General features: G+C 40.9%; 1 protein-coding gene across 1 annotated transcript in view; it reads right to left on the minus strand.

The window, feature by feature from the left end:
• Positions 1 to 25,924, minus strand: part of FREM2 (FRAS1 related extracellular matrix 2) — a 210,771-nt gene that overhangs the window by 35,501 nt on the left and 149,346 nt on the right. Inside the window, exons 7-14 of the mRNA XM_090027088.1 lie at positions 23,131 to 23,280; positions 18,984 to 19,193; positions 18,129 to 18,326; positions 15,661 to 15,825; positions 15,391 to 15,573; positions 6,140 to 6,270; positions 4,956 to 5,114; positions 589 to 892 (exon numbers count right to left, since the gene is read on the minus strand). Of these exons, the coding sequence (XP_089883214.1) occupies positions 589 to 892; positions 4,956 to 5,114; positions 6,140 to 6,270; positions 15,391 to 15,573; positions 15,661 to 15,825; positions 18,129 to 18,326; positions 18,984 to 19,193; positions 23,131 to 23,280 (1,500 nt within the window). The remainder of the gene's footprint in view (positions 1 to 588; positions 893 to 4,955; positions 5,115 to 6,139; positions 6,271 to 15,390; positions 15,574 to 15,660; positions 15,826 to 18,128; positions 18,327 to 18,983; positions 19,194 to 23,130; positions 23,281 to 25,924) is intronic.

Genomic DNA, 25,924 nt, shown 5'->3' on the forward strand with positions numbered 1-25,924 from the left:
CAGAATAATTTTTGCAAAGCGTTATGAGTTACAATGTTACTCCAAACCAAACAGAAGTTCACTGTTAGTTCCAGGGAAGAAGGAAATCTAGATGCAGCTGGAGCCTGCGGTCAGGTTCCCATAGCAATGTCCAGGCTCTCTACCAGTGCTTGCTGTTTTCAGAATGGGAGGGGGGAAGGCAGCAGAGCAAGCTTATTTTTGGGGCTCCCCAGCTGATGCTGAAGGGTGGGTGAGTGAATTGGAGCCCCCCCCACCTCGGGGGAGAGGGGGCTGCAATATACCTATCCCACCTTCCAAGGGGGGCTGAAACCCCACCCAGACTGAACTCCCTCTGCTCCCTTTTTCCCCCCTCCCATGCAATGAGGGGTCAGCTTTTCATTCAAATCACCCATTTTTAAGCCATTTGCAGCTGTGCACTTGTGTTTGATCACAGCTATAAACTTCTTTCTGTGGCCAGAACAGGAAAAAACTCACTTATGTCTGCCCCCTATGTTTCTCCAATCAGTTAATCAGGCATCACCTGCATGGAATGTACATTTATTTCAGAATATATTCTGCCAGTTTTGCTATAGATTATGGATACATTACCCTCATCCATGCTTATTGCTACAATAGGGCTCATGAGCTCCAGGCCTTCATTTCCATCTGAATTCACAGCACGGGCTGCACATTGGACCCGGGACCCCGCTTGGAAGTAAATGGAGTCCAGTGTGATTAACTTGGATGAAGTGAAGAAGGTATCAAAATCCACTTCTCTCATGGGGCTGGTTACACCATCAGAGCCAGTGGGTGCACTAACCAGCCATCGGTAACGAGTCAGGGTGTTGTTGATATTTTCGCTCATACATATCGAACCTGTCTTGTCATAGTCTGCATATTTAGGATTGCAAGCCTGTGGAAAGTCAGACATGTTGCATTTCATGATAAAGAAAGAACTCCAAGCAGTGAGAAGATAAGGAAACTCAGGCAAGACTGAACTCACACAGTGAGTTCTTCCCACAGTGGATGAAAAGCACCACAAAAAATTTTAAAGTAAAGATGGAAAGGTAATTGACACTGTGAGAGCTAAAATCATAAAACAGCAAAGAAGAATTTCAGAGCTAAGCAAATACATAAAAAATAGCTTTGTTCTTAAAAAAAAAAAAAATCTTTAGCAACTTATTTTACTGGCTCCCTACTGTTGTACTTGTACTTCTAAACTTGCATGTTTTAATTTACAATTATTCATAGTTGGACAAATTCAGACCTGATTTATACAGGTAAAACTGCAGGAAATCAACAAAGTGGAGTAGCCTTGGACAGTTTTTTTTAAATGCATGCCTCACGTCACCCCGTAAGAGTTCTTGCCCCTCACATGCTCTCATCCAGGTTATTGGCAAAATCCCCACTGAATTTAATGATGCAGGATGAGGACTTATTTGAGTCATGGGCACGCTTTGCACAAGGCCCTTCAAATAAATGCTGAAGAATTTGGCATAGAACATGGAATTGGGTGAGTGAAGCATGTCTTTCTACCACTTTTCTTTCCTCAAAAGTTGATTTGGCATCCCCACAGGTTAGCACAGCCTATGTCCTATCCTATTTAAAAGGAATTGCTAACAGCCATATTAAAGCATCTTTGGTGGGAGAAGTGGTTGAAGTACAAACCAAGAAACTGGCCTTGAATTGTTATAAACAAGAAATGAAGATGTGCATGAAACTTCGGTGTTGGATGATTTTTGAATATTTTGGGAGCAGAACTTTCTAACAACTTTAGTGATTTTTATAAAAATTGGGAGAAATCCCTTCTTTACCTACTGTTAAAGTTGAAGGAAAAGCTGCTTTATTTTTTTTTTTGAGTGTATGCATAATTAAATTGTTCACAGTGCTTATCTATACATCCTGTGCAAAGGAAAAATACAGTATCATGCACAATACTGGCTCTTTTGTTGATGAGAACTCTGCAATTTAGTCTCTGTTTTTTCCAGGTTAGGCCCAAGGAGGCATTATGCTTTACTTGTGTAGATGTATAATTCTCTTATACTTTCAGTGGGGACATTGTGAGCCCCTGGAGGTGCATTCTACATTGCCCTGAAGATCCATTCAGCTTTCCCTTTTGTTTTAATGCGAAGCACTCTGATGCCTCTAGAGATGTATCCATTGGACAGAGGCAGAAAAGCAGCTCCCTGTTGCAACCCATAGCACTTTGCAGAAATCGCTATGAGTTGCAACAATCCCCTGGACCCAACAGAAGTTCACTGTTGGGAGTTGTGGGAGTTCACTGTCCTGGAGTTGTGGATTACAGTTGCTCACTGTGAGCTGTGAGTCTGCAGCTCAGTCTCTGTATCAATGCCACTCCTCCCTCCCAGCACAGACACTGTTTTCAGAATGGATGAGGGGAAAGGGAGCAGAGAGACCTTGCTCTTGGGGTTCCCCAGTCAGCACTGGAGGGTGGGGGGATTGATGCCCCCTAAGGTGGGGGGCGGGCTCCAATCCACCCATTCCACCCTCCAGAGTTGGATGAAAGAACCCCAGACCAAACACCCCCTGTTCCCTATACCACCCTCCCATTCTAAAAACAGCAACAGGCTGGGAGCTTTGCAGACACAAGTTACAGAAGGAGCTCCATTCTGGAGTGTGTTCATGCAATGAGGGCTCATTTTCATTGGATCAGGCCCTTTTGAAGTGGTCTGTAACCATACACTTCTGTTTGGTCACAGCTGTAGAGCACTTTCCGGGGCCAGATCAGGCGAAAATTGTTACTTCTGTCTGTGCACAATTCTTATCCAAAAGATAACAGCTGCATAAAAGTTTTCTTCCTCCAATGGCCTCAAGGTTAGTGCACTGCTCAGTATATACAAGATCTGCGTTCTAAGCCAACAGAGTAGCAATGAGAAGGGACTTGCCTAAAGTACTTAGGGTGATCTTAAAAAAAAAAAGTAAATCGTCAATCATTAATATGACCACTCCATCCTCTTGTGCAATCTGGATGTAAATGGTATAGAAAAAGTGAGATTTTTACAGAAAAAGTGAGATTTCAGGAGATATTTCAGTGGAGAAAGTAAAGGCCAAAAAGTTAGGCTCCTTTTTCTGTGGGGACCATGACTCTGTCTTTCCCATAAGGTGGAGGACTGAAACATGCTGAATATTGTAGGACGTGCAAGGTTTATTTTTATGAAAGGGAAATCAGAGACCTTGGGGTTTGAAACTACTAATCCACCAAGCTTTCTTTTCCTCTCCATACAGAGGCACCCATTCCTTTTAGGAATTCTAGGTCACGCCTTCTAACAGACCCTCCCTATTAAAAGTACTGTAATGAAGACTGCCAAACAAAGGCTTCTCAAATGCTGCGTTTTGGGCATCTATTCCAGGCAGCCACAGGGGGATGGAGTTTCAAGCAAGTAGAGAGCCATGAGATGAACCCTGCTTTCTGTCCCACACTGCTGATGCAGTTTTCCCAATGATTCCATACAACAAAATGAACAAAGATCATTGAAAACAAGGCCTTGCTCACTCTTCCTACCACAGCAGTGTTCACCTCCCCGGACCACAGAGTCCAGCTCCCATATTTACTTTCTTCAATTTCCAAAACTCTTTCCCTCATGGCTGCCCAATGGCCTACCTTCAATAGGAAGATGCTCTCAGCCTTGCCTGGCCTGTCACTCAGTTATAAGATCACAAACATTTGCTGTTAGAAGTCAGGGCTCAACTCCCCTTAGAGGACGTTTGCCTAATGGCATGATATGGAAAAGTGCCTTTTGTCCAAAAGTGAACTTCTTTTATAGTTTTTTGGTCACCGACAGTTTGGGAGTTTTGCGCAACAGTTTTATATATCCACAGCAAAACTGAACCTCAAATGAATATAGAGTTACACCCCTTTATAGATGTACTGAACCATTTCCAAGCAGCAGCAATAGGACAGACTTTGTTAGTAATGTAGTTAGGGTGGGTGACTGGGGATCTAGTTCTGGGCACTGACTTAGAGGGAATGTAAAATTGGAGACCACCAACGCTGATCCAGTTGCCACCATGATTGCTCACACCTGCCTGCTTTTGCTACCCAGTGTGCAAAAACTGCCTGTGATTCCTATGAACTTCATCCCATAAGGGAAAAAATGTAGATGTATAAGAAATGTAGACATCTTAGCAGATTCAGGTCATTGCAAGTGGCAATGTCAAATGTTTTTTTGTGACTTAGGTGCCCGAAATTTCAGTTTCATAGTGCTTAGGGTCGGAAGGGAGCTAAACAGATCATCAGGCCCCCTGCCCTTGGCAGGAACGAGCGCCAGGGTCATAACACCCCAGCCAAATATCTGTCCAGGCTCCTCTTGAAGATTCCCTGGGTAGGAGAGAGCACCACTTCCCTTGGGAGTCCATTCCAGAGCCTGGCAGCCCTAACTGTAAAGTAATGTCTCCTGATGTCCAGCCTGAGTCAACACTGGCTCCAAGATCCCTTTCTGCCACCATGTTAACAAGAATGGTATTCCCCAGCTTATAGGTATGTTGCAGGTTCCTTCTCCCTAGATGCAATACCCTGCACTTGTCTGCATTGAATTCTGTCCTATTCTCATCCACCCATCTCTGTAACCCTTCTAGATCTAGCTGTCCCTCCCCTCCAGCGTGCCCACTTTGCCCCACATCTTGGTGTCATCAGCAGATTTGGACAGCATGCTTTTCACACCCACATCCAGATCACCGATAAAGATGTTGAACAGTACAGGCCCCCAGACCAAGCCCTGAGGGACTCCACTGCCCACATCCCTCCAGTTTGTAGTTGCCATTTAGACATCTTTGCAACAAACAGGATTTTGTCTTTAGCCATTTATTTCCTACTTTGTACAGGCAAAACTATTTGAAAAAGGCATTTTTATTTAAAAACAGCCCTTCACTAATTTCCTCACACAGGACAGAATTCCTTGAGTCTTTGAACCTATCCATATGCAGGCTTTGCTTCCACTTCTAATCTAGATACTCACTGTGATACAGACAACAGGATAGCCAGCCACTGGATTAATTCTTTCTTTGGTTCTGGAAGTATCATCATATATCAGAAGGGATACAACTTGAGGGATTGAGGGGAAGGTAACATCTGCCATGCTGTTCATTTCTTCAATGTATACAATGGCCTTAGTTGTCTGGCAATTAAAATACATAAATAACTTTTAGTAGAAATTTGCAAAGAACACGGATATTCAGATTTAAGGAGGAGTAGGAACTACTGTCCAGCATTTTAGCCTGTCTCAAGACACATGATAGAAGGTTCTTTGGTTATTTTAAAACTGGACTGAAAGTTTTTTTGGTGGGGGGAGGAGGGCAGAGGGGAGAGGAGAGAAGCTCCTGCCACTGTGTGCGCCCTCAACAAGCATGGGGGGGGGGCATGTGCCCCCAGTTCTGTGCATAGGGTGAAGGCAGGGTTTCCCTGGGCACCAAACTTTCTTGCTGTGGCACTGGCAGAGGCACATTTACATTCCTGAGATGGTTGATGGCATTAGGACTTCTATTTCCTGTTTCATGGCATGCATGATCTACACAAGCATATTGGAAGAATTGTAATCTCTATTATATGTTGACACTTCAAGTGCCTGGTGGATCTGTGATATCTGTAATTGTTAATGACGGCTATGCCAGGAGTTAGGCATAAGTTACTATTCACAGAGTTATACTGATTAAGTGCTTAAATACAATAAAAGATTTTACATGATTTAGGTCACGAATAGGCAAAATCATTTTAGGAAAAATAATATTAGTGTTAAATGGCAATAGAATATATTGCTAAGTAACAAGACTATTCCATTGTCGGTTTTTAAGCCACCAGTTTAGTAATAGGAGAACTTATAGTATGGGCTAATATTTAACATAAGTGTTGGCATAGCACTTCCACAAGCTAGCAGCACAGATGTTACATGTTGTTGACAGTTAACATTTCCTAGGACAGTTTTAATAAGAAGAATTCATGTGGAAGGAAATATAGCAGATATTTATTTTATATATATTCTTAGGTTGCCCATGGCTGTTTGATCTCTGATGCCATGGAAATGAATTATTTTGGAAGAGATCAGAATACATCTTTTAGATTTTGCAGTATTGACCACCCCTGAATATGCAAATGTATAAGCCTGTCCATTATATTTTAATATGAGTATTAGTTTGCATTAGTTACCTGTATCTCTGCCACCATGTTCTCATCAGGCTTCAGATGAATAGTGAAGGCTTCTCTCATTTCTCTAACTCCATCAAAAAGAATTTCAATGTCCACAAAGTGCTGTATTTCACCTTCCTTAAATTCAATTTCTAAAAAAAAAGCCCAATAAGACCAAAAAGAATAAACCTGCAGTTCATGAGAGTCAGGCTGCATTCTTAGGTCTCCCTCTCTTCTGCCATCACAGAGAACTATAACTTTTAATACTTACCTTGTGAATTACATATTTTCACACAAGCTGTACAAATTAGTTTAAGTTATTCAAACATAACAAAGAAAAATTACTAATGAAAAATTACTAACTATTGCATAGGTACATGGTAAATGGATTAAGAACTGTCTGTCTGTCAGCTTTTAAAAGAGTAGTTGAATATGGTGAATCATTATCATATACAGGAGGTTTTAATGGGTTCTGTAAATCCTCACATTATTTAACATTTTTCTCAGTGGTCTGGGATGAAATAAAAAATCATTGCTGATAAAATCTGAAAATGATATAAAGCAGAATGGGACAGAACAATAGAGAAAGAATATAATTAACCTATAGGCTTAACTGGTTTACTTGGTCAGGTGGGACTATTCAAACAAAATGCACTGTAATAGCCAAATGCGAAATTACCCATCTGTGGAATAAGATCTACTGAGTGCATGACTGTATACTGGAAAGCAGTGACTCTGACAAGGAATTAGGGATCATACTGGAAAAAGAACACAACGCAAGTTTTCAGGCCAGGCTGAATCAATGCAATTCTTGGATGTGGTATACATAGGGAAGTAGTGAGTAAGATTGGGGAAATGATTGTACCTGTACAGAACCGGTAAGATCAAGAGTAAAATATTTTATATGCTTCTGCTGTCTAAATTTCAAAAAAAAAAAATGGATGGGAAAATTGGAGAGGGTGTAGCAAAGACCAGATAAAATAAAAATAAAATAAAGAGATAGAAAAATCTTTATAGTAAGAAATGTTAATAGCTCAGTCTATTAAGTTTCAAAAATAAGCTTAATTACAGGGTATAACTATCTTCACAGGGTAAAAATACTGGGCACATCTACATGAGACATTTACTGAGGAGTTGCCTAATTACTCTGCAGTAAAGTCTCAGTGTCTACACGTGTGGCCCTATTAGGTCACCCAAAACTAATAAAAGCCGCCATACTTTAGTACTTGTCAACCCAAGTACTAACCTATGGCAGCATTATTTAGTCCCCTGCAATTCAAGTTTAGACTCTGATGGGACTTGCTGAGGATGAAGAAAACTACTAAAGGAAGAAATTGATTCACCATTTCTTGATGTTTCCAAATAATACAAGCTCCCATGCTGCATACAGGAATAACCTGGTGATGTTTAATGGCTTATAATATACAGGAGGTTGGAGTAGATGATCTAATGATCCCCTCTGGCCTTAAACACTAAGAAAGTATGTCTCTATGGTGTGAGGCCAGCAGGTCCTTTCTGAGAGATGTCACGCTAGCTTTGCCTGGGCCAGATCCCAGCTGTGTTATGTGTGGCACTGTGTAGGGGTCAATAAGTTTTGTTAAGAAGCCAGCCAACCCTATTAGACTTCATGCATTTCTGCACTAGCATAGCTATACCATTTCTGATCCAGGAGAACACTAGAGTTGCACCACTGGGAAGAAAGGAGTAAGGAAAGCCAACTCCAATGGCATCCTTCTAAGCAAATGCTTGGAACATGGTCTTGACATTATGGACACCATTTTCAGACAGAGTGACAAATACAAGACTACCTGCAAACTAACTTGCTCCAAGTACTAGTACCTTCTCAACTATGTCATTGTTAGAGCTTGTGATCAAATGGATGTCCGTATCACACAAGCTATGTAAGGAACCAATGACTGCTGGACAGATCATCACCTTATCAGGTCCATTATGAACATCTGGCCTGCTCCAAGACACCAGAAACAGCCAAAAGCACTGTAAAGAACATTCAAGATCAAAGCTCTTTAAGATCCAAAGGTCTGCAAGGACCTCCAACACTGTCTTCATGAAAAGCTCTCTGCTCTGCCCACAATTGAAGGAAACACTGAGGAACTCTGGAAGGCGCTTAAAACTGCTGTCCATATGGCCTGTGCTGAATCCATTGGCTATACCACCCATTGACACCAAGACTGGTTCACTAAGAGAGATGCTGAGATGCAAGACCTCCTAAACTGGAAGAGAAGGGCTCATTCTGCTTGATAAAATGACATCAGCTCCTCAAAATCAAAGCTCAAAGGAGGATCCAGGAAATCCAAAATCAGTGGTGGCAAGATAAAGCCATGAAGATTCAGTTCTATGTTAACAAACATGATATACATAGGTTTTCCAAGCAATGAAAGCCATCTACAATTCTACTTTCGTGTAAACACTGGATGGCTGAATGAATCTATCCAAGCTAGATGGAAAGAGGCTCTCCTGAACTGTGAGTCAACCATGACGGATGCCACCATTGAATCCATCTTCCAGCACTCTGAAAGGGGATCCCTTGCCAACCCTCCTATCCTAGAATAAATCTGGTGTGCCATCAAGGAAAGCAGGAACTAGGCTACTGGGCAGTATGGCATACCTGCTAAAACCTTCAAGGCTGGTGAAGAGGAACTGGTACTGAGATTTCCACAAATTTACTCTTTGTATTTGGAACAATGAGGATATCCCTGGGGACCTGAGGAATGTTAACATTATGACTATCTTCAAGAAAGGAGCTAAGTCTGTGTGTAGGAACTACTGAGGTATCGCCCTCCTTTCCACAGCAGGGAAAAGCCTTGCCCACATCCTTCTGAACCACCTTTTACCTGTAGCTGAGGAAGTCCTGCCAGAATCTCAGTGTGGTTTCAGACCATTCCAAAGGGCAACTGACATGATCTTTGTTACCGACCAGGTCCATGAAAAGTGTTGAGAACATCAAGACCTGTATACAGCCTTTGCTGATCTTACTAAGGCCTTTGACTTAATCAAACATGAAGCCTTGTAGAAAGAACTGGCCAGATCTGGATGCCCTGAAAAATACACCAAGGTCTTGAGGCTCCTCCTTGACCAGATGACTGTGACCTTTCTTCCTAGTGGATTGGAGACAGATCCATTTGTCATCCAACCTAGGGTCAAAGTTATATCATTGCCTCAATTCTTTCCTCTACTTTTTGACCACCATTAAGGATGATCACCTTTCTGGAATTCATATTGAAAACCAAATGTGAATCATGGGTGATCTACTGTCATCCTCTTGAGGGCCTGGAGAGGTATCACCAATGATGCCCCCAGAAAATCTTCCACATCAAATGGGAAGAACACCACACAAATGCCAAAATCCTTGCTGAAGCCAATGTTACTAGTATTGAGTCAGTGATCCTCAAACACCAACATTGCTGGACCAGACATTGTGTGGATGCCTGGATTCTTGACTCCCAAAACAAATCCTGTACTCCCAGCTTAATTACAACCTGAGATCTTGTGGCAGCCAGAGGAAATGTTACAAGGACACACTGAAGGCATACAATCACAAAAATGGATACCAACATCAAGACCTGGGAGAAGCTGGCTGCTGACTGACTCCAATGGTGCTGCAAACTCAACCAAGCAGCTGTCTACTTCGAGGTACAGTGTCTTGCCATCAAAACAGAGAAGAGAGAGCAAAGAAAGGAAGGAAGGAAAAGGAGAAAAATTCCTGCCTAAGGCTTATTGTCTCTTGTGGAAAGAACTGTAACTTCTGCAGATGGATCTGTGGTTCACAGATTGGATTCATCTCAAGACCCATCAATAAGCAGTGGTAGAGATCATTCTCAAATTGAGGACTGCCTATGACAGTCCAGGAGCTAGTGTGCATGCAGCTAGCACAGGGCATTTTAGACAGCACTGCTTTCCACCATGTAGACCTACCTATGGCAGTACTTTCCAAAATTTTGGGGCTAATGTACAACTGTCAGCTCTCAACATTTCTCAAGAACCATCCTCATCATCACAATTTTAATTGAGAAGGGAGTAGCCTGTTGCAGAATAAGGATCACATGTGCCACAGTTCAGGAACCAGTGCCCTATGAAATCATTTTCTTTGGAATAGTATATGTTGCATGTAAGGACCAGGATTTTTACTTTGTCTTAGTTTCTTTGGGACAATCCAGTCAGGGATGTGACATTTACTCCTACAGCAGAACAGGCTCACTCTCTAACCCTGCAAGTACTCTGAAATCTGTGGTGGAATCCAGATCTTCCTCAAAGGCTTTTAGGCAAAGACCCAGCATTATCTGTTCCTCTTTGGTAATGGGTTTCCTTCAGAAGTCATGCTCCCATGCACCCTCTGCTGGTTGACAATATGAAGTGGGAAGCAAGCATAAGATAATATAGGGTCAATACTAACTGACACTAACAAATCCTGTGGTTTTGAGGAGGGATGAATGAAGCTGGTACGTGTAGGAGGCAGAGATTTCTCAGCAACTGGAATGAAACTATTTTCTAGCTGATAATTCTATAAGCAGCTTTCCTCATCATTCATCACCAGTGGGCAATACCTCCCAAGTGTGGAATATGGAGATGGCCCAGCGCTGCTATGGGAAACTCCAGGATTAAGCCCTAATGGCAGGTCAAGACACAAGAAGAATTCTGCCAAAACTGTAGAAATATTCTGGCATCTAATTTTGAGCACTAAGACAAGAGCTTTGCAAATAATTCTCTGCAAACTGCACTGGAGTCAAATGCTGGGCTTCCAGATTGGACTAAATTTGAAGAGAGCCATTTACGGAGAGGAAATGTATAAACAAGACATTTCTCATTTGGCTGCCCAACTTCTCTCCTCAGAAACTGGGCTGCGTGTTTTCTTCCAAAACACACATCTTTTCATGCTTAGGGGAGTTAGTGAGTGGTGAATCACTGAAGCAGGAAAGGAGAGCATAAGAAGTGGTTTAATTTTTTTTTGCAGTAAAATACCACAGCAAGAAATTCATACTTCAAGGACGTGTTTGGAAATCAACCTTAAAACCTCCTTCCTGACACTGGGTGACTCCACAGAGGAAATGGGATATACTTTGGAAATCTTCCTCAAATAAGGCTCATGCCTTCAATGCCACTAAGCGTGATGCTGAGGGAGTCTTGTCTCCATTTTAAATAGTTTCCAATATGCCTAGTATGGCAGCTGGTATGAGATTTTAATATCTTGCCTGCAACAACTCTGAGGTCATAATATTTCAAATGGAAAAAAGTGAATAAGTCTAGTTAGGTCCCCAGGAAGAGGCTCCCAGATGATTTCAGCATTGGCTTTGGCTAGATCCCGATACAACCTGGGATGTGAGATTTGCATCCGGCCATTACCGCCTTTCTTAAATGCCCATTTTCTTCCAAAACACGCATCTTTTCATTCTTTTCTCTCACCCCTTTTGCTTTTTGTTTAAGATAAAATTAAATAAAAGCTTGTCTTGGCTGGCCAAGACTATTTTATTAGCTATGAGCCTATGACCAAAAAAGCAGATAAAAACAATGCATTAAATAGCCCATTGCTATACAAATATGCCAGGGTTCAAAATGCCCAGTAACCCCATATACAAAGAATGTGATACTGCAAGTAGGAGTCAACACCAGACACTGAAGCTGCATTTTCTATCTCTGTTGTTTTTTTCTTCCTAGTAGTTGTGTTTGTATCTTCTTTTGTCTTCAAAAGAATAGAAAGAAACTTTAACAAGAGTAACAAGAGCTACAACCTATATCAACTAATATTTTCCTATTTCTCCTATAAGTCCAGTAAGTACCATCTTTTATGTCAGGTAAGCAATGTCAAACAGGGTTTCTTTCTATAAAAAAAAGTCTAGATCAGGAATAAAGGAATGAGGGATTTTGTTAAAATAAATGGTTCAATACTTCAGTTTCAGTGCCTTATCTGTTTTCTTTTTTTTCCCCCTGCATCTTTTATAAAAGGTTGAAACAATTTTAAACAGTGGTTGTTGCCATGGTCTCTGCACTGTGAATCTGTGATCCAAACTCCTTTAAACAGTTTATTATTGTACAGTGAAACTGTCACATTAACATCTTTAATTCTCTAGACTGGGTTATTTAATCTTCTGATAAAAGTGGTACTGGCTTCTGTCAGGCTTTACAACAGACTTGACAGATCACTGGTCTGAACCTGACTGGACATGCCTGTCCTTTTGTTCAGACATGGCACAGAGAGAATGGCTGAAATTATGTGATTTGGGAATCATGCCTAATTTGTACTGTAACTCATGAGTGGTTCCATGCCCTCAGAAGAAATTGGGCTGATCCAGTGAAAGGCATCAACAATCCCAGCAGCAAAGAAAAAATGACAATAAAAGACCATAAGGTAGAAATGGCTGAATGGTGGCAAAATTGTAGTTGCAGCTTTTACTGGTGGGTGAGTAATTCTCTGTACTAGGTTCAATTTGTGGATTGCATGTACTTTCAAATAGGAGGTAAATTAGGAACAGTCTGTTTCTCAGGATACTGATGGACATGCTGCCTATGAAGGAATATAAACGTGAAACTTGCTGCTTGAGCCGTGCTGTGACTGCTAACAGCCATTTCACAAGACTGCCTGCAGAGGTTATACTGAAAAGGAGAAAGTTCTCTTGTACAAATGCCCATTTTCTCTTCATCATGCTGATAGTTGTGTTGCTTGAAAAGAAAAGTAGAGAGCTTTTCTGGGGGTTTGTGATTTCCCCCCTTACTTGGGAAATATTTCCTTCTTGAATACACTTAATGTAAGCCTCTGAGACATTATACTTAAGATGTAATTAACTGGTTAATCACAGCTTAAGTAGTGACCTGGCCACATGTTCAATCAAGTAATGGTGTGATAAAAATAGGAAAAAGCAACAAAGTTGTTATACAAAATATCACACATTTAATTGAATGTGTTGCCAGTACTTCCAGCTTCAGGGGCACACTCCTGTGTGCTCTTGAGGCTGGGAGCTCAGGTGGGCTGTTCATAGCTCCCAGCTTGGGAAGCACAAAAAGCTCCCCTGGCTAGTAGTCCTGATCAGCTGACAGAGCTCCCAGCTATGGAAGTTCACCTGATGGGGCACTTAGCTATGCAAGCAAAGACTGCCAGTGCAGGGAGAGCCGGAGACTATGATCTCAGGTTCTCCCTGCACTGGCAACATGGCATGATTGGATCTCATGCTTGATTCCACACTGGTGCCTTCTGCCATGCGCATACGGCATGGCTGGAAGCATGATTGTTGGGATTGTGCATTAGATCCAATCACACTTTCTTTTTAACAGTTGTCAATGGCCAGGTTACCATGTTTATAGTAGCTACCACTGTAGGTTGGTTAGCATTATGTCTTAATGAGGATTGAGGCTCATTGCATTTCACTGACTGATTTTTTTAAGGTTTCCATAAACAGTCCATCAACCATTAATTTGAGTGTCCAAGATATCCATCTGGAATAAGCAATAGGTATTCATAGATATAAGAGCTTCCTTTAACTAATCAGGTAGCAGGTATTTCTTTTGTCACAAGTCATACAGAACATTTAACCACAGTACAAACTTAGACTGCTTCTAAACAATGATCATACATCTAGTACATAATCCAATTGTCTACCACCTGTGGTAATTTGCCTTGTTAATTATAGGACAAATTTTTGGTCAAAATGGCTGACTGTGTGGTCTGCTCTCATTTTGGAAGCTCTAGTACAAAAATACTTTTAATACAACCTCTTCTTGCTTTCAAGCCTCTGGAAGAACAAAGGACCCTGGGCTGAAAAGCTGCTGCAAGGAAATTACTGTCCAGAGACTGAAAGCAGGATAAAACAGATATTCATCTGTTTAAAATATTAGTAACCATAATGAAAAATGTAGCCTTGCTAGAGTTTGGATTAATACAACCATTGTGCATGTAAGAAAAAAAAAAATACAGCGGTCCTACTAAGAGCATGAACTGAAGTAGGGCCCAGTCACTACAGAAATAGGTATACCATACATGGTTTGCACAGAAGTGCTGGGAAATGTATCTCATTAGCTTTAGAGGAGCTTCAAGGCCAATAGATAGAGAGAGAACTGATAAGACCAGTACAGAACACCAAAACAAAGACTGGAGTGACCTGGCTACACCTGATGGGAAGGCTGCACTAACTGGTGAGAAGTAGGATGATACCACCTAAATATGTTTTAATAATTGGTGAGAACTCAGATGTGTATCCTGTAAACATGAAGCTGTTTTGATTGGTGTGTAAAAGGGGCCTGGAACACTTAGTACCTTGTACGGGGCTTAAGGGTTATTTTTGTTTGTAACATGCCTACAAATGATCCAGGTAGCACTATGTGTTAGTGGGTCACAGATACTAGTGTCTAGGCCCGTTTATGAACAATAAACATGGCTATGCTTTTGTAACTAAGAATCAAAGTCTGTGGTCTCTTTCTTGGAGTAACAAGTTCACTAGGGATATGGCATCACAGACAATATCCTGACAAAGCAGGCACAGAATGTCCAGACTGAGGAAGCCTGAAATGACTAGTAATACTTAACCTCAAATAACATTAACAGAGTCAGATAAGATCGATGGAGACCTACAAAAAAATCATTATTTTTTTCTTTTACTTCAATGCTTTATGCAAAGCATTCAGATTTATATTATTTTTAGATGTTTATTTCAGGTAAGTTCTCAGGATTTTTGTGACCTACTGGCTGTGTCCACACATGTGTGGATGATTGTTTTCCCAGGGACAACTAGCAGCTGTACACCTTGCCATGTACCTGTCACAAGTTATTCTGCATTGGGTAGGGGAGGCCGAGGCCAGTACTGTGCTGGCCCTAGCAGCCTTACCTTGGGTCCTTGGGGGCCTCTCAGGGCTGCAGCACTAGCAATGCTGCCATGTGGAGCCTGGCTGGCAGGTGTAGCATGGCTCTGACCAGCCAGGCTCCAGTTTTGAGCAGCACATGCTATCCCCATGTGCACTGCTCTCCTTTTTTTTCTGCAGGTTTTTTGACCCCTGGATATCCAGGGGTCAAACCCCTCCCTGCTGCATTGCTCCCTTGCAGGGTGGAGAACAGAACATGCAGTACATCTGCAAGACCACATACTGCGTGGCTGTGCTTGTCTGGATGTGGCCATTAAGTCCTGAAAGCAAGAGGTTCTAACAAATGTATCTGCAAAGTAACTTTGCTCACTAAGTCCTTTTTCCTTTTATATTTTGCACAACAATCACAAAGGAAACGATCGAGTGGATGTGATACCGATTGGAGCAAAAGCCAAAGAACTCCTTCATACCTTCTGACACAGGGTGGTAGTCTTCTCCTGATGTAGCAGAGCCATCCTTTGTGTGAACTCTCACAATGGAGACCTTTGATGTATCACCCAAACGAAGCACTGGAATTTTGACCACTGCCAGTTCTCCTGCATCTTTTGGTTCACTTACACTAAATTTGGTCTCTCCAAATTTAATAATAGCCTCTGTAATTGTAGAAAAAGGTATTTAATAAGGTGCCCAAAAGCCAAAGTTGATATTGTATGTTTTGTGTCAAAAAAATAATGCCTCACTGTCTGCGTGATCTCTGATCTTTACTAAGGTTTCATTTTGTTCACCAATAGAGGCACCAAAGGAAGAATCACTTTGTGGTGTGCCAAGAACCAGACGCAGCTCCTCCTCTTCTTCATGGACAGTATCATCCATAAGGACAAGGGTGCAAGGTTTCTCAGTCTCACCTGAAATCATTAAGCACAGGGTAATATTAGGTAGAGCTTAACAGCAGTTTCACAGTAGTATTGTACAGCACATAGCAGTGTCTTTGAGAGGTAGAAAAGTGTTATTTATGTCAGGTGCAGAGAGAGAAACAGGAAGGTTTCAAGAATAACCTCTAATTTTGGCCCCTCTAATTATGGTAGCCCACAGCCATAATTTTATTTCTCTCACAGCTCTTACTGATTCCAACTACAGATGTCTCCAGTGTCTTAAGTTGAACAGCCACAAATTAATGTGCCTACAGTTATTGGACACACTGAAACTTTATCTGCCTATACATGTACTCATTGGCATTCTAATTAGATTCTTCATTCTAATTGGAACATTCCAGCGTCACTGCAGCATTACATGTATTAAGCCCCCATGCATTTTAAAATGGCCATGGGGCTCTAACTAAACCTCGTCAAATGAGGTTTAGATAAAGCATCCCACAGCCACTTTAAAATGCCTCACTGTCACATGTATTTAATTAGAGCAGCTGCCAAGGAACTGCTTTAATTAAAATGTCTACCAACCTCCAAGCACATCTGCCTAAGTAATTTGCCTAAGGCTATCTAGGTTATCAGGGAAAAAGGAATGACTAAAATCCTAGTTCCTAATGCTACAATCTGTGTGATCTGATGTGGAAAACAGCACAGGAAACAAATGTAACAGCATCACTTTACTGTGTTTTGGCCCAGGTTTAAAATTATGCCTGCAAGGTGGACAGTGAACTCTGTCAGTATGGATCCTGCCAGAACATGACCACAGAAAGAATGGTGGGATGTAGTCTTAAACAAAAGCACAAATATCTTCCTTTCATGAGAATCTGGTGGTTGTACTGGTCCCTATTTTTCATAATGTGGGATTTGGATTTTGTCAGGTAAATTCTGGCAACACCCAGGGGACCATTCAAACCTGAGCACGGGCCCAACAGCTCTCTCAACTATGCAACTGGTCCAATAAAGGATATCCCAAAATATTTTGGACTCTTGGCAACATCCAGAGTGTTTAGCTGGATTCATTTTTTGAAATCCTTATTTCCTTCATGAACGATAAATCAGGTTAAAAAAATTCACAAAATGAAGTTAAATCTACCAAAGAGCTTTGCTGGAATTCCTTTTTCATTTTATACTGGACATAAATCCGATCATAATTACTTTGAATAAAGCTTGCACTTACATGACCTTGCAATATGCTCTTCACAATATCTGTTCTATTCAGTTCTATATCATGAGCACTGCAGAGAATTCAACTGGAATGCCAGCACCTGAGACAGGACTTGAGGTTGGTGGCAAAAATCCTAAGGAAGTAAAATGTGATCCCAACTGGCACCTTTGCTGTCTGTCTCAGACCAAGGCTACTGCAAAAGAATATCCCTAATCACCTGCTGATTTCTGTTCTTTCAAAAGGCTTGTGCGTTAGTCCTAACAGATTAGACCCTCTGTTTCACTACTGTACATAGGCAATTGCAAAACTGTGTAGGTTATAAGCTAAGCAGCATGGAGAGGCCACACTGAGAAGAATTAAGAGTGAAATTAATTCCTAAGCAAAGTAGACTTAACAACCTACTCTTTAGAAGAGATATCACAGAAGCAAAACAAAATGCAAAGTTATCCCATTTATATAATTAACTTACCTTAAATGGATCCTAGGAGCTACATACTGTTGGAAAAATCTTGTTTACAAAAATACAGAAGGAAAAAGTTTGAGCACATTGAATAAGAAAACAAAAATATATTGCTGGGCCACAATACTTTCTTGTGTTCCTTTAATAAGCTCATCTTTCTATGCAACTGGCAGTATAAGGTTGGTTTAGAAAGGGGTGACTGGTAAATGAGAAATTAGCAGAAAGCAGGAAAAGAAAGCTTACAGACAATAATTAAGTTGGGTCCTTCATCCATTCCACTGGGAATCACTTGCATTACCAATAGTCTGTCTATGAGGGAAGCAAAGTTACTGGGGGTTTCCTTATGGTGACTGTTCTGCACTATCACCTGTTGAATTGCTCTGAATCTGCTCCAGGCTGCAAACCATTAAAAAGGACTCATCTGTTCAGCCTGGACTTTCCAAAGGGATGAGTTTTTCTTCCCAACAGATTATCACACTAATTTAGGATGGAGATAGGATGGCCAGAGGAACATATGTGCATACACACTGCCTTTTTGTGGAAAGAACTCTATTCTTCAGATTACTCTGGTGTTTTCTTTAAGCAAAACTCGTATAACCAAACAAATCAGACAGATTCTGATACAATAAAAGCTTTTAAATAAGAACCAGAGCTTACCAGGGAGGAAGGTGATGGTGGAACGGTCAGTGTTAGGACGTTCTTCAAAGTCCATCATTACCTGGGCTGATCCCTGCCGAGTGTAACATCGCACTGTAGATGTGTAATGGATATCCCCACTCCTGTATATCATGGCAGAAATCTCTCTATCATTTTCATTGCCTGTGTATACAGGTTCTTTAAACTGCATCTTAGGCACTAGATAGATAAACAGAGATAAATATAAATATATAGAAAAATATCAATTGCTATCTCTACAAGTTTGTGTTATTGTGTTATGTGACACATTATACAAGGTGTATGATGGACTCCTTAGTAGGTAGCAATTGATCTATATAGTACAGTACATTTTCCATAACAGAAAGGGTGAAATTTTGGCCTTACTGATTTAAGTAGCAAAATTCCTATTGACTTATGGATTGCATCTGAATTCCTTGAATGAACTGCAAGTTATGGTCTTGATTCTGATTGCCATGTGAGATTCTGAAAGTTATGGTCCTGATCCAGATCTCACATGGCAATACATGAGGAATTTTCACTGGAGTATATATAATTACACTGGTGTTAAAAAATGTGTAAATCTGCATATGGTCAGACCTTGAGTACATTTTTCCTATGGTTTTGAGGCAATGAGTGAGGAATATTACACCTACCTTAAAGTGTCGTTAGGCTGGTAAACACCAGGGAATTTCATAATGACCATAAGAGGTCAGGGCTACTATTTTACATCTTATTCAAAAGATCACAACTTCAGTAAGGTCATGTTTTACAATGCCATTCCTGGATACTAGGTCTATTGCGATAAACTTTATCATATAAACAGTTTTTATTTGCATTAAGCTAATATGTACTTACAATCAGAGACTGAGTCATTGATGAAGACAGTGGCTTTGCTTGGTTCTCCAAGGGTGGCACTCATGGGCATTCTTAGCACAAGCTCAAACTTCTCAACTCCCTCTAACACTGGCTGTCCAAGGTCATCCAGAATGACCACACGGAAAGTCTGCATGTTAACTCCGGGTGCAAAATCCAAATTACGGCTGATACCTACATAATCTACCCCAGCTACAAACAGAAACAGAAACAGAAACAGAAACTGAATCAACTGACTTTCACTGAATCTTATTAAAGATATAGATATAAATAATAGATACATAGCTGGGAGACTGATTTTAATAACTCATAACAATGTAAATATTTCTGTCAATAAATGTTTTATTTTTTTTTTTACTGTTCATAAATTTAAAACTACTTTTTCGTTGTAATGGAAATAAAGTAGCTTGGTGTTAGACAGACCATTTTTATTTACTGGTAAGAACTATACCAGGCTTGATTCTGGTCTTCTTTTTCATCCTCCTGTAATTCAGGATTAATGACATTTAAGTAAATAGAATCTGTAACTAAGAGGAATTACAGCTTGGGACCAAAAACTGTTTTGGAAGAGACTCCATGAAAGAAAGGAAGATTCTTTGGGAAAGAAAACTAATATTATGTCTGTAATTCTAAAGGACAATGCTACAGATTATGTGATTAGTATAAAAGAGGAAAGCAAAGAGGTCAAGGGACTGATTGAAAGGAATTAATGGTGTTCAAAGGAAACACAGTAAGAATGAAAACCCAGTGTAGGGAGGAGCGGAAAGCAAACAGACTTTAGACTTTCCTGGCTAATGGAGATTAAAAGTCCAAGAGGAAGTAAGAAGAATCACATTAGGCCCAGATAATGTCAAGTGGGGCCTGGCACACTTCAGTTGCAAAGACAGGCTGATTTGAGTTTGCTTAGGAATAAAAAACAACTCGAAGGAAGCCCAGGAGACAGGATACTGAATTACATGAGGACACAAGGACATAAAAAGTATATCTACATCTTAGGTGTAGAGGAATCCTTTATGTGACTTTTTGGGAAGATCATTACCTAGCAGAACTGATGACAAATTTTCTATGGCGACAGTGAAAGGAATGGGAATTTCAGAGTGCAGCTGCAAGATTCAAGGAGCTTCCAGTTTGTTGGAAATTTTGAAACCATTTGGTTTTGATTTAACTTATGGCAAACCAAATGGATCTTCATTATTATCAACATTTGCCATAAAGCAGACACTGTGCTTTTCAGTCAGCTCTGGTATGCAGCCTGTTGTATTATTTCAATAAACTCATCACTGAATAGATTGAAGTTCATAGGCTTATTTTTGAAAATAACCCCCCACATTCTACTTAACAGGTTCTCTAATGAATTATGATTCTTCCTCCCTTGATACACAGATTCTGCCATTACATTTTTTTCTGGAACTAAAATGCATCCAGGACAGGATTCAAATGCTCTAAGTAAGGCACCAAAATTTAACCAGGGCAATATTTAACTTTTGAGCAAGTGACCAAGGAGGTAGAGTAAAAATGACTCAGGCTTTTAGGATCCCCATGAAGTCCAGGAAGCTGCAGAGAAAACTAGCTTTTTGAGGCATCTAGGTGCTCACCATAGAGAAGGGGTAGTGGAATATCTCTCTTAAAAGGTAATTCAAAAAGCCCAGAGGTATTTAGAGGTAGCCCACAGAAAGCACTGAAGCACAGGAATATATCTGAACTCTCACTCCTTTTAAATCTACCCATCACACATTAATATTTACTTGCAGTTCACACCTGATTACACCTTCGAGATTTCTGTGTACTCAGTTACCAGAGATAGGTGATTCAAGATGATGGCAGTGGTGATGTTGACTTTTTTCAATAGCTTAGTAATTAAAGCATTTACCTAGAACATGGGAGGTATGGATTCTAGGCATAGTTTATAAACAGTGCTGGAAATAAGCAAGAGGAAGCCTGCCTTTATAATCTAGTATTTAAAGATCTAGTGAGGATGTGGTGCAGAGTCTCTGCTGCCAAGCATATTTCAGGAGATGACTCTGCAATGACAAATGCATAATTAGCGCAGGAAGCCTCCTACATAGTTCAGTCATTGGGAGAGGGAATTTGTGGGTTCTGATACCTGCTTCCTACAGCACTGTCTACCTATTTTATTCCCAAAGGAGTGCTTCAATCACTAAGTAACAGAGACCAGTTCCTTTTAGCTTGTTCTTCTTTTGGCCTCATGATTCTTGCATTTTTGTCTGGCCTGTGGGTCACCTTCGAGAGTGTAGAGGAGGCGAGTGCCTCCACCTAGTCTTTTCTATAGCTTGGTCCCCATGGCATCCTCAGGTGTAAGATCTGAGTGGAAATCCCTTCAGGGACCTAGATACCAAATTTCTCATTTTCTGCATGCCTGCTCTAAGCCCTAGTCCAATGAGCAAGATGGACAGTGACACCACCATGGGTTCTGAATCAAATGCAGGGCTGTTGATGAGAGTTGGTCGTAGTTTTATCTAAGGGCATGACTCTCTCCTAGGACTTAAGCAGAGCTTGGATAGTAAGAATCACTTTAGCACTTAGTAGATTTTGATGGCGAAGCACATTCTCTGACTTGCTTCTGCACACATAGTGCCTGAGTACGACTGCTTAGGAATTGCTGTAGTTCTAAATGGAGGCCTCTACTGATTTTGACACATAATGTGTTTTTAAGGTATTGGCACTGAATCCATTTCAATAATTCTGAATAATTTCTTAGGACCTAAATGTCCAATTCATACATTTCTCTCAGTTAAGTAGCTACTGGGGCAATTTGACTTTCAGTACTTAGGATGAGGTAAACTTGGCGGACCATGTAAAATAAGATAAGAACTGAAATAAACAGACATTCTTTTTAATATCTTACTAATCTCATTTTCCATGCAAAAGCACAAGAATGTGGAAAGATGTACTGATGTTAAACACTTGAATTCCATACCTACCTAACATAATATTAACATTTAGATAACTTTGTCTATTTTAAAATTATTTCAGCTGCTAACATGAATGCCTGTTTATGCACAATGCAAGAACCTAGGAAAATGTGTACTTTTTATAACTTCTTTACATCCAAAGAAAGCCTTGGAAGCTTCTTCCTCCAGATACTGATTTAGAACGTGAACATGCAGCCATAGGTTCTAAGAAAGCTGCACTGAGCCACAACTGAGGCTGCTGCTCATGCTACCTGACACTCAACAGCAAGCAGGGCAAATTGAGGTGAGTAGGTGATGCAGACAGATGAGCCAGCCAGAACCCTAGCCCTAGAATTCACTGCAAGGCAATGAGCAACAGACTATGAGAGACAGCATATGAATTTTTGGACCCACATCTGTCAGTGCTGGACCTGATAATTGGCTTTGTTACCATTTCTAAGTGCTGCGTTTTAATGCTCTCAAATAAACCATTATTTTTACTTAGTGTGTGCGTCTACATGAGATGCTAGATTGCTGTAGCGATAAGCTAGAGCGACATAGCTCATTGCTACAGCGATGTAGCGTTGGCAGGCACAAACCACGATGCTGATACTACACCGCTGTAACCTTACAGCTACAGCATTGTACCATCTAAAAATAACTGTGCATCACTGAGACTGCTTAGTACCAAGGGGTACTGCACAGTCCTGGGCACGTGTAGACGTGTTCAGTGATCAGAATAATTGGTAGATCTAAAACAGAAGAGTATGCTTGCATGTCAATTATATTGTATTTAGTACTACGCAGCTTCATTCACTCAACTGAAACTAACGGGAGTTGAGGGTAATCTATACCTCCCAGGATACAACCCATGGCTTTCATTTTTTAGACTGCAAGCAACACCTAGCCAGGCCTTTTCACGGTTCCTTATCCTGTCCATTTTACACCCAACTTACTAGGAGTCATCTCACTGTGAGCACGGGTTTTTCCTTATTCTGCTGAACACTCCACCCATACATTTCTCCAGATGACTGAGGATCATCTCATATGAAAGCTCATTGCAAATACAAGTGTGCAGCACCTAGCCTGGTAGCCCTGTGGGCCATTACAAGGGCTATACTTGAAAGAATTGATGGCATTAACCCATCCAAATTGATCAATGCTCCATGTTAAGAGAGATGAACAAAAACTGAAGCAGGAGCACAACAATTACTCACCCTCTGCAGTTACTGGTTCAGATTTGCGAGACCTCACTGTAACAGTAGCAGATTTAGAGAGATCTGTTCCTGTTCTCCAGACGTGCACCTCAACGAAGCCAGCACTTTCATCTACATAGTATTCATCATCTCCAAAGTAGAAAGCTGGTTCTAGTAAAAAAACAACACCACAACACCTGTCAAAATTTTGAATTCTTTTTATATTATATATATAAATGAGAGAAGAAGAATGGTTCACTAATCAGAATGCTTGCCTGACAGGAAAGTTGGGTTTTACTTCCGAATCTACCACAGATTTTCTTTTGGTAAATCTCTATGTGCCATGGTTCCTCATTAGTTAAATGGGGATAACAGTATTTCCCCGCCTTTTGCGGGGTATACATTAATTGACGTAAGACATTCAGATATGATAGTAATGAAACAAGACACAAATCACCATTGGCCAGTCCTGCCTATTTTTTTTAATGAAACATTGCCTCTTCCATCAAATTTCAACCTGGTGATAAGTTCTAGGTGTAATTTTTTTTACTGCTCTGCAGCTATTCATATCCTTAAATTATATAGAAAAAGGATTGGTTGTTTTAAGTTTAGCATATTTTACTTATGGTAAAATGCTGAATACTATAAGGACCCCTCTACATGTGCAGGTAAAGGAGAAATGGAATGTAATGCAGGGTCCATACAGTTGTGCCTCCTGCCATTCCACACATGCATGGCCAGAGGTGCGATTGTGGAATGTGTATTAAATACCAGGCTCCCCTGCATGACCAAGATACAAGCTCCTGCAGCTGGGAGGCCCCTAGGTTGAGGGGATCCCAGCCATGGGGGTGCCCTATGTATGCCCAGGACTAAGGAACCATGGCTCCTGCAATCTCCCAGCCCTGTGGGTCTCATGCATCCCCAAAGCTGGGAGATCATAGCAGCTGCAATTCTGCAGCCCCAGGGTTTCATGCAGTCCTGAGGCAGCCATGCCCCAAGGCTGCTGGGACCCTGCTGAGTCCCAGCACCAAGTGTCCATAGCTGCTGCTGTCTGGGTCCCTGTGCTGCCAGGGCCCAGAGTCAGCAGCTGCTGAGACTGAGTCCCCTCAGTTGTGCGATTCCCAACCCTGGCCAGGCAGGACTCCAAGTCCCAGGGAAGACCCTGCTACATGTGCTAATTAAAGCTTGATAGCTACCAGTTATAAAGTTAGCACACATTTTTGAGGTCTAACTTTATAATTGGTTGGAGCTTTTATGGCGTGATAACTACTTTGTATGTGTAGCTGGTCTCAAGATAATTTCACAATTAACCAATTAAGTTAACCATGATACCTGTATGGTGTTGAGAGGGTCTAAGGATGAATAATTATGGTGTTATATAAATAAATATAATTCTAATATAAACCCTACTGTTGTAATCCATGCTACAAATGTTTATTAATGTTAAAGAGATCTATTACTCTGACATATACAATCTTCACTATATTCTCCACAAAGGTATAAGACATTTTAAAGAAAGGTAATGAACACAAAAATCAAAATCCTTTTTGACCTTTTCTGACCCATCATGGCTAGGCATTTTACCAGTTCTTTCCAATTATCTTTAATTTATGTTCTTTATTTCACTATTACAATATTCAATTTAATATATTATGGGGTGGGGGTGACTTTGTACATGATATCCTGAAGATGCACAAACAATTTAAATCTCACATTGTCAGGGCTTAGAGAAAAAAACACCAGACATACAGGGCTTTCTGAAGGCTTCTGGAGCTCCCACTGCTTAGTGTAAGTATGTGTTTCAATCACAGTACACTCAAATATTTTAACAGCCTGTACAACTGTACCTTTTTCCTGTTTAATAACTCCAATTCAAAAACTCCAAATGAAAACAGGAAAAATACTATTGCAATACAACAAATTGGTAGAGATTTTACCAAAAAAGAAGTCTATAAACTAACTACTGTGATATGGGCACTGTGTTATACTTAAGGCTATGAAGTAAAAAAACCCCCATAGAACAATACAAAATATTATGACACAGTTATGGATACTCTGGGAAGCATAACTATGAAGTTTTTTATTCTGATGAGTGTAAAATGTTAACTGGAATACTACCATCAATATCTGGCACAATAGTTTATTATACTTTTCTTTTTTTGTTTAGAAGTAAAGTAATATATTAGACAACTGCTTTCCATTTTAAAGAAATATCCTCATTTATTTTTTCAACTGTCTTTTGTTAAATGGAGAAATATACTTTAAATTAAAACAAAGACAGGTGTTTCTTATCTGTGGGTTCTTATCTTATAATTATTGTGTGGGTGTGTGGGGGGTGTGGGTATGGTGTGGGTGTGGGAGGGATCTGGGTGTATGTGTCAGATGTGTGGAGTGCGTGTGGTTGAGGTGTGGGATACATGGGACCATTAGGCATGTGTGTGCGGGTACGGTGAGGGTGTCGTGTGTGTGGGTGTGAGGTGTATGTATGGATATGTGTGTGGTGTTTGGGACTGTTGGATGTGTGTGTGGGTATGGTGGGGGTGGAGTGTGTCAGGGGGTGTGGGGGCATGTGTGGGGAGGTGTAGCTGTATGTGTGGTGGGGAGGTAAGTATAAGCATGCATGTGTGGGGTGTATGTGGTTGAGGTGGGAGGTGTGCGTGCGTGTGTGTGCGTGTGGTTGAGGTGTGTGTGGGTATGGTGCGGTGTGTGGTTGAGGTGTGAGGTATGTGGATCAGTGTTGAGTGTGTGGGTATGGTGGGGGTAGGGCATATGAGGGAGTGTGGCTGCATGTGTGGGGTGTGGTTGAGTTGGGGAG

The sequence above is a fragment of the Crocodylus siamensis genome, chromosome 1 (genome assembly GCF_052110815.1).
Source record: "Crocodylus siamensis isolate JL-2025a chromosome 1, ASM5211081v1, whole genome shotgun sequence".
In the NCBI taxonomy this organism is placed as follows: domain Eukaryota; kingdom Metazoa; phylum Chordata; order Crocodylia; family Crocodylidae; genus Crocodylus; species Crocodylus siamensis.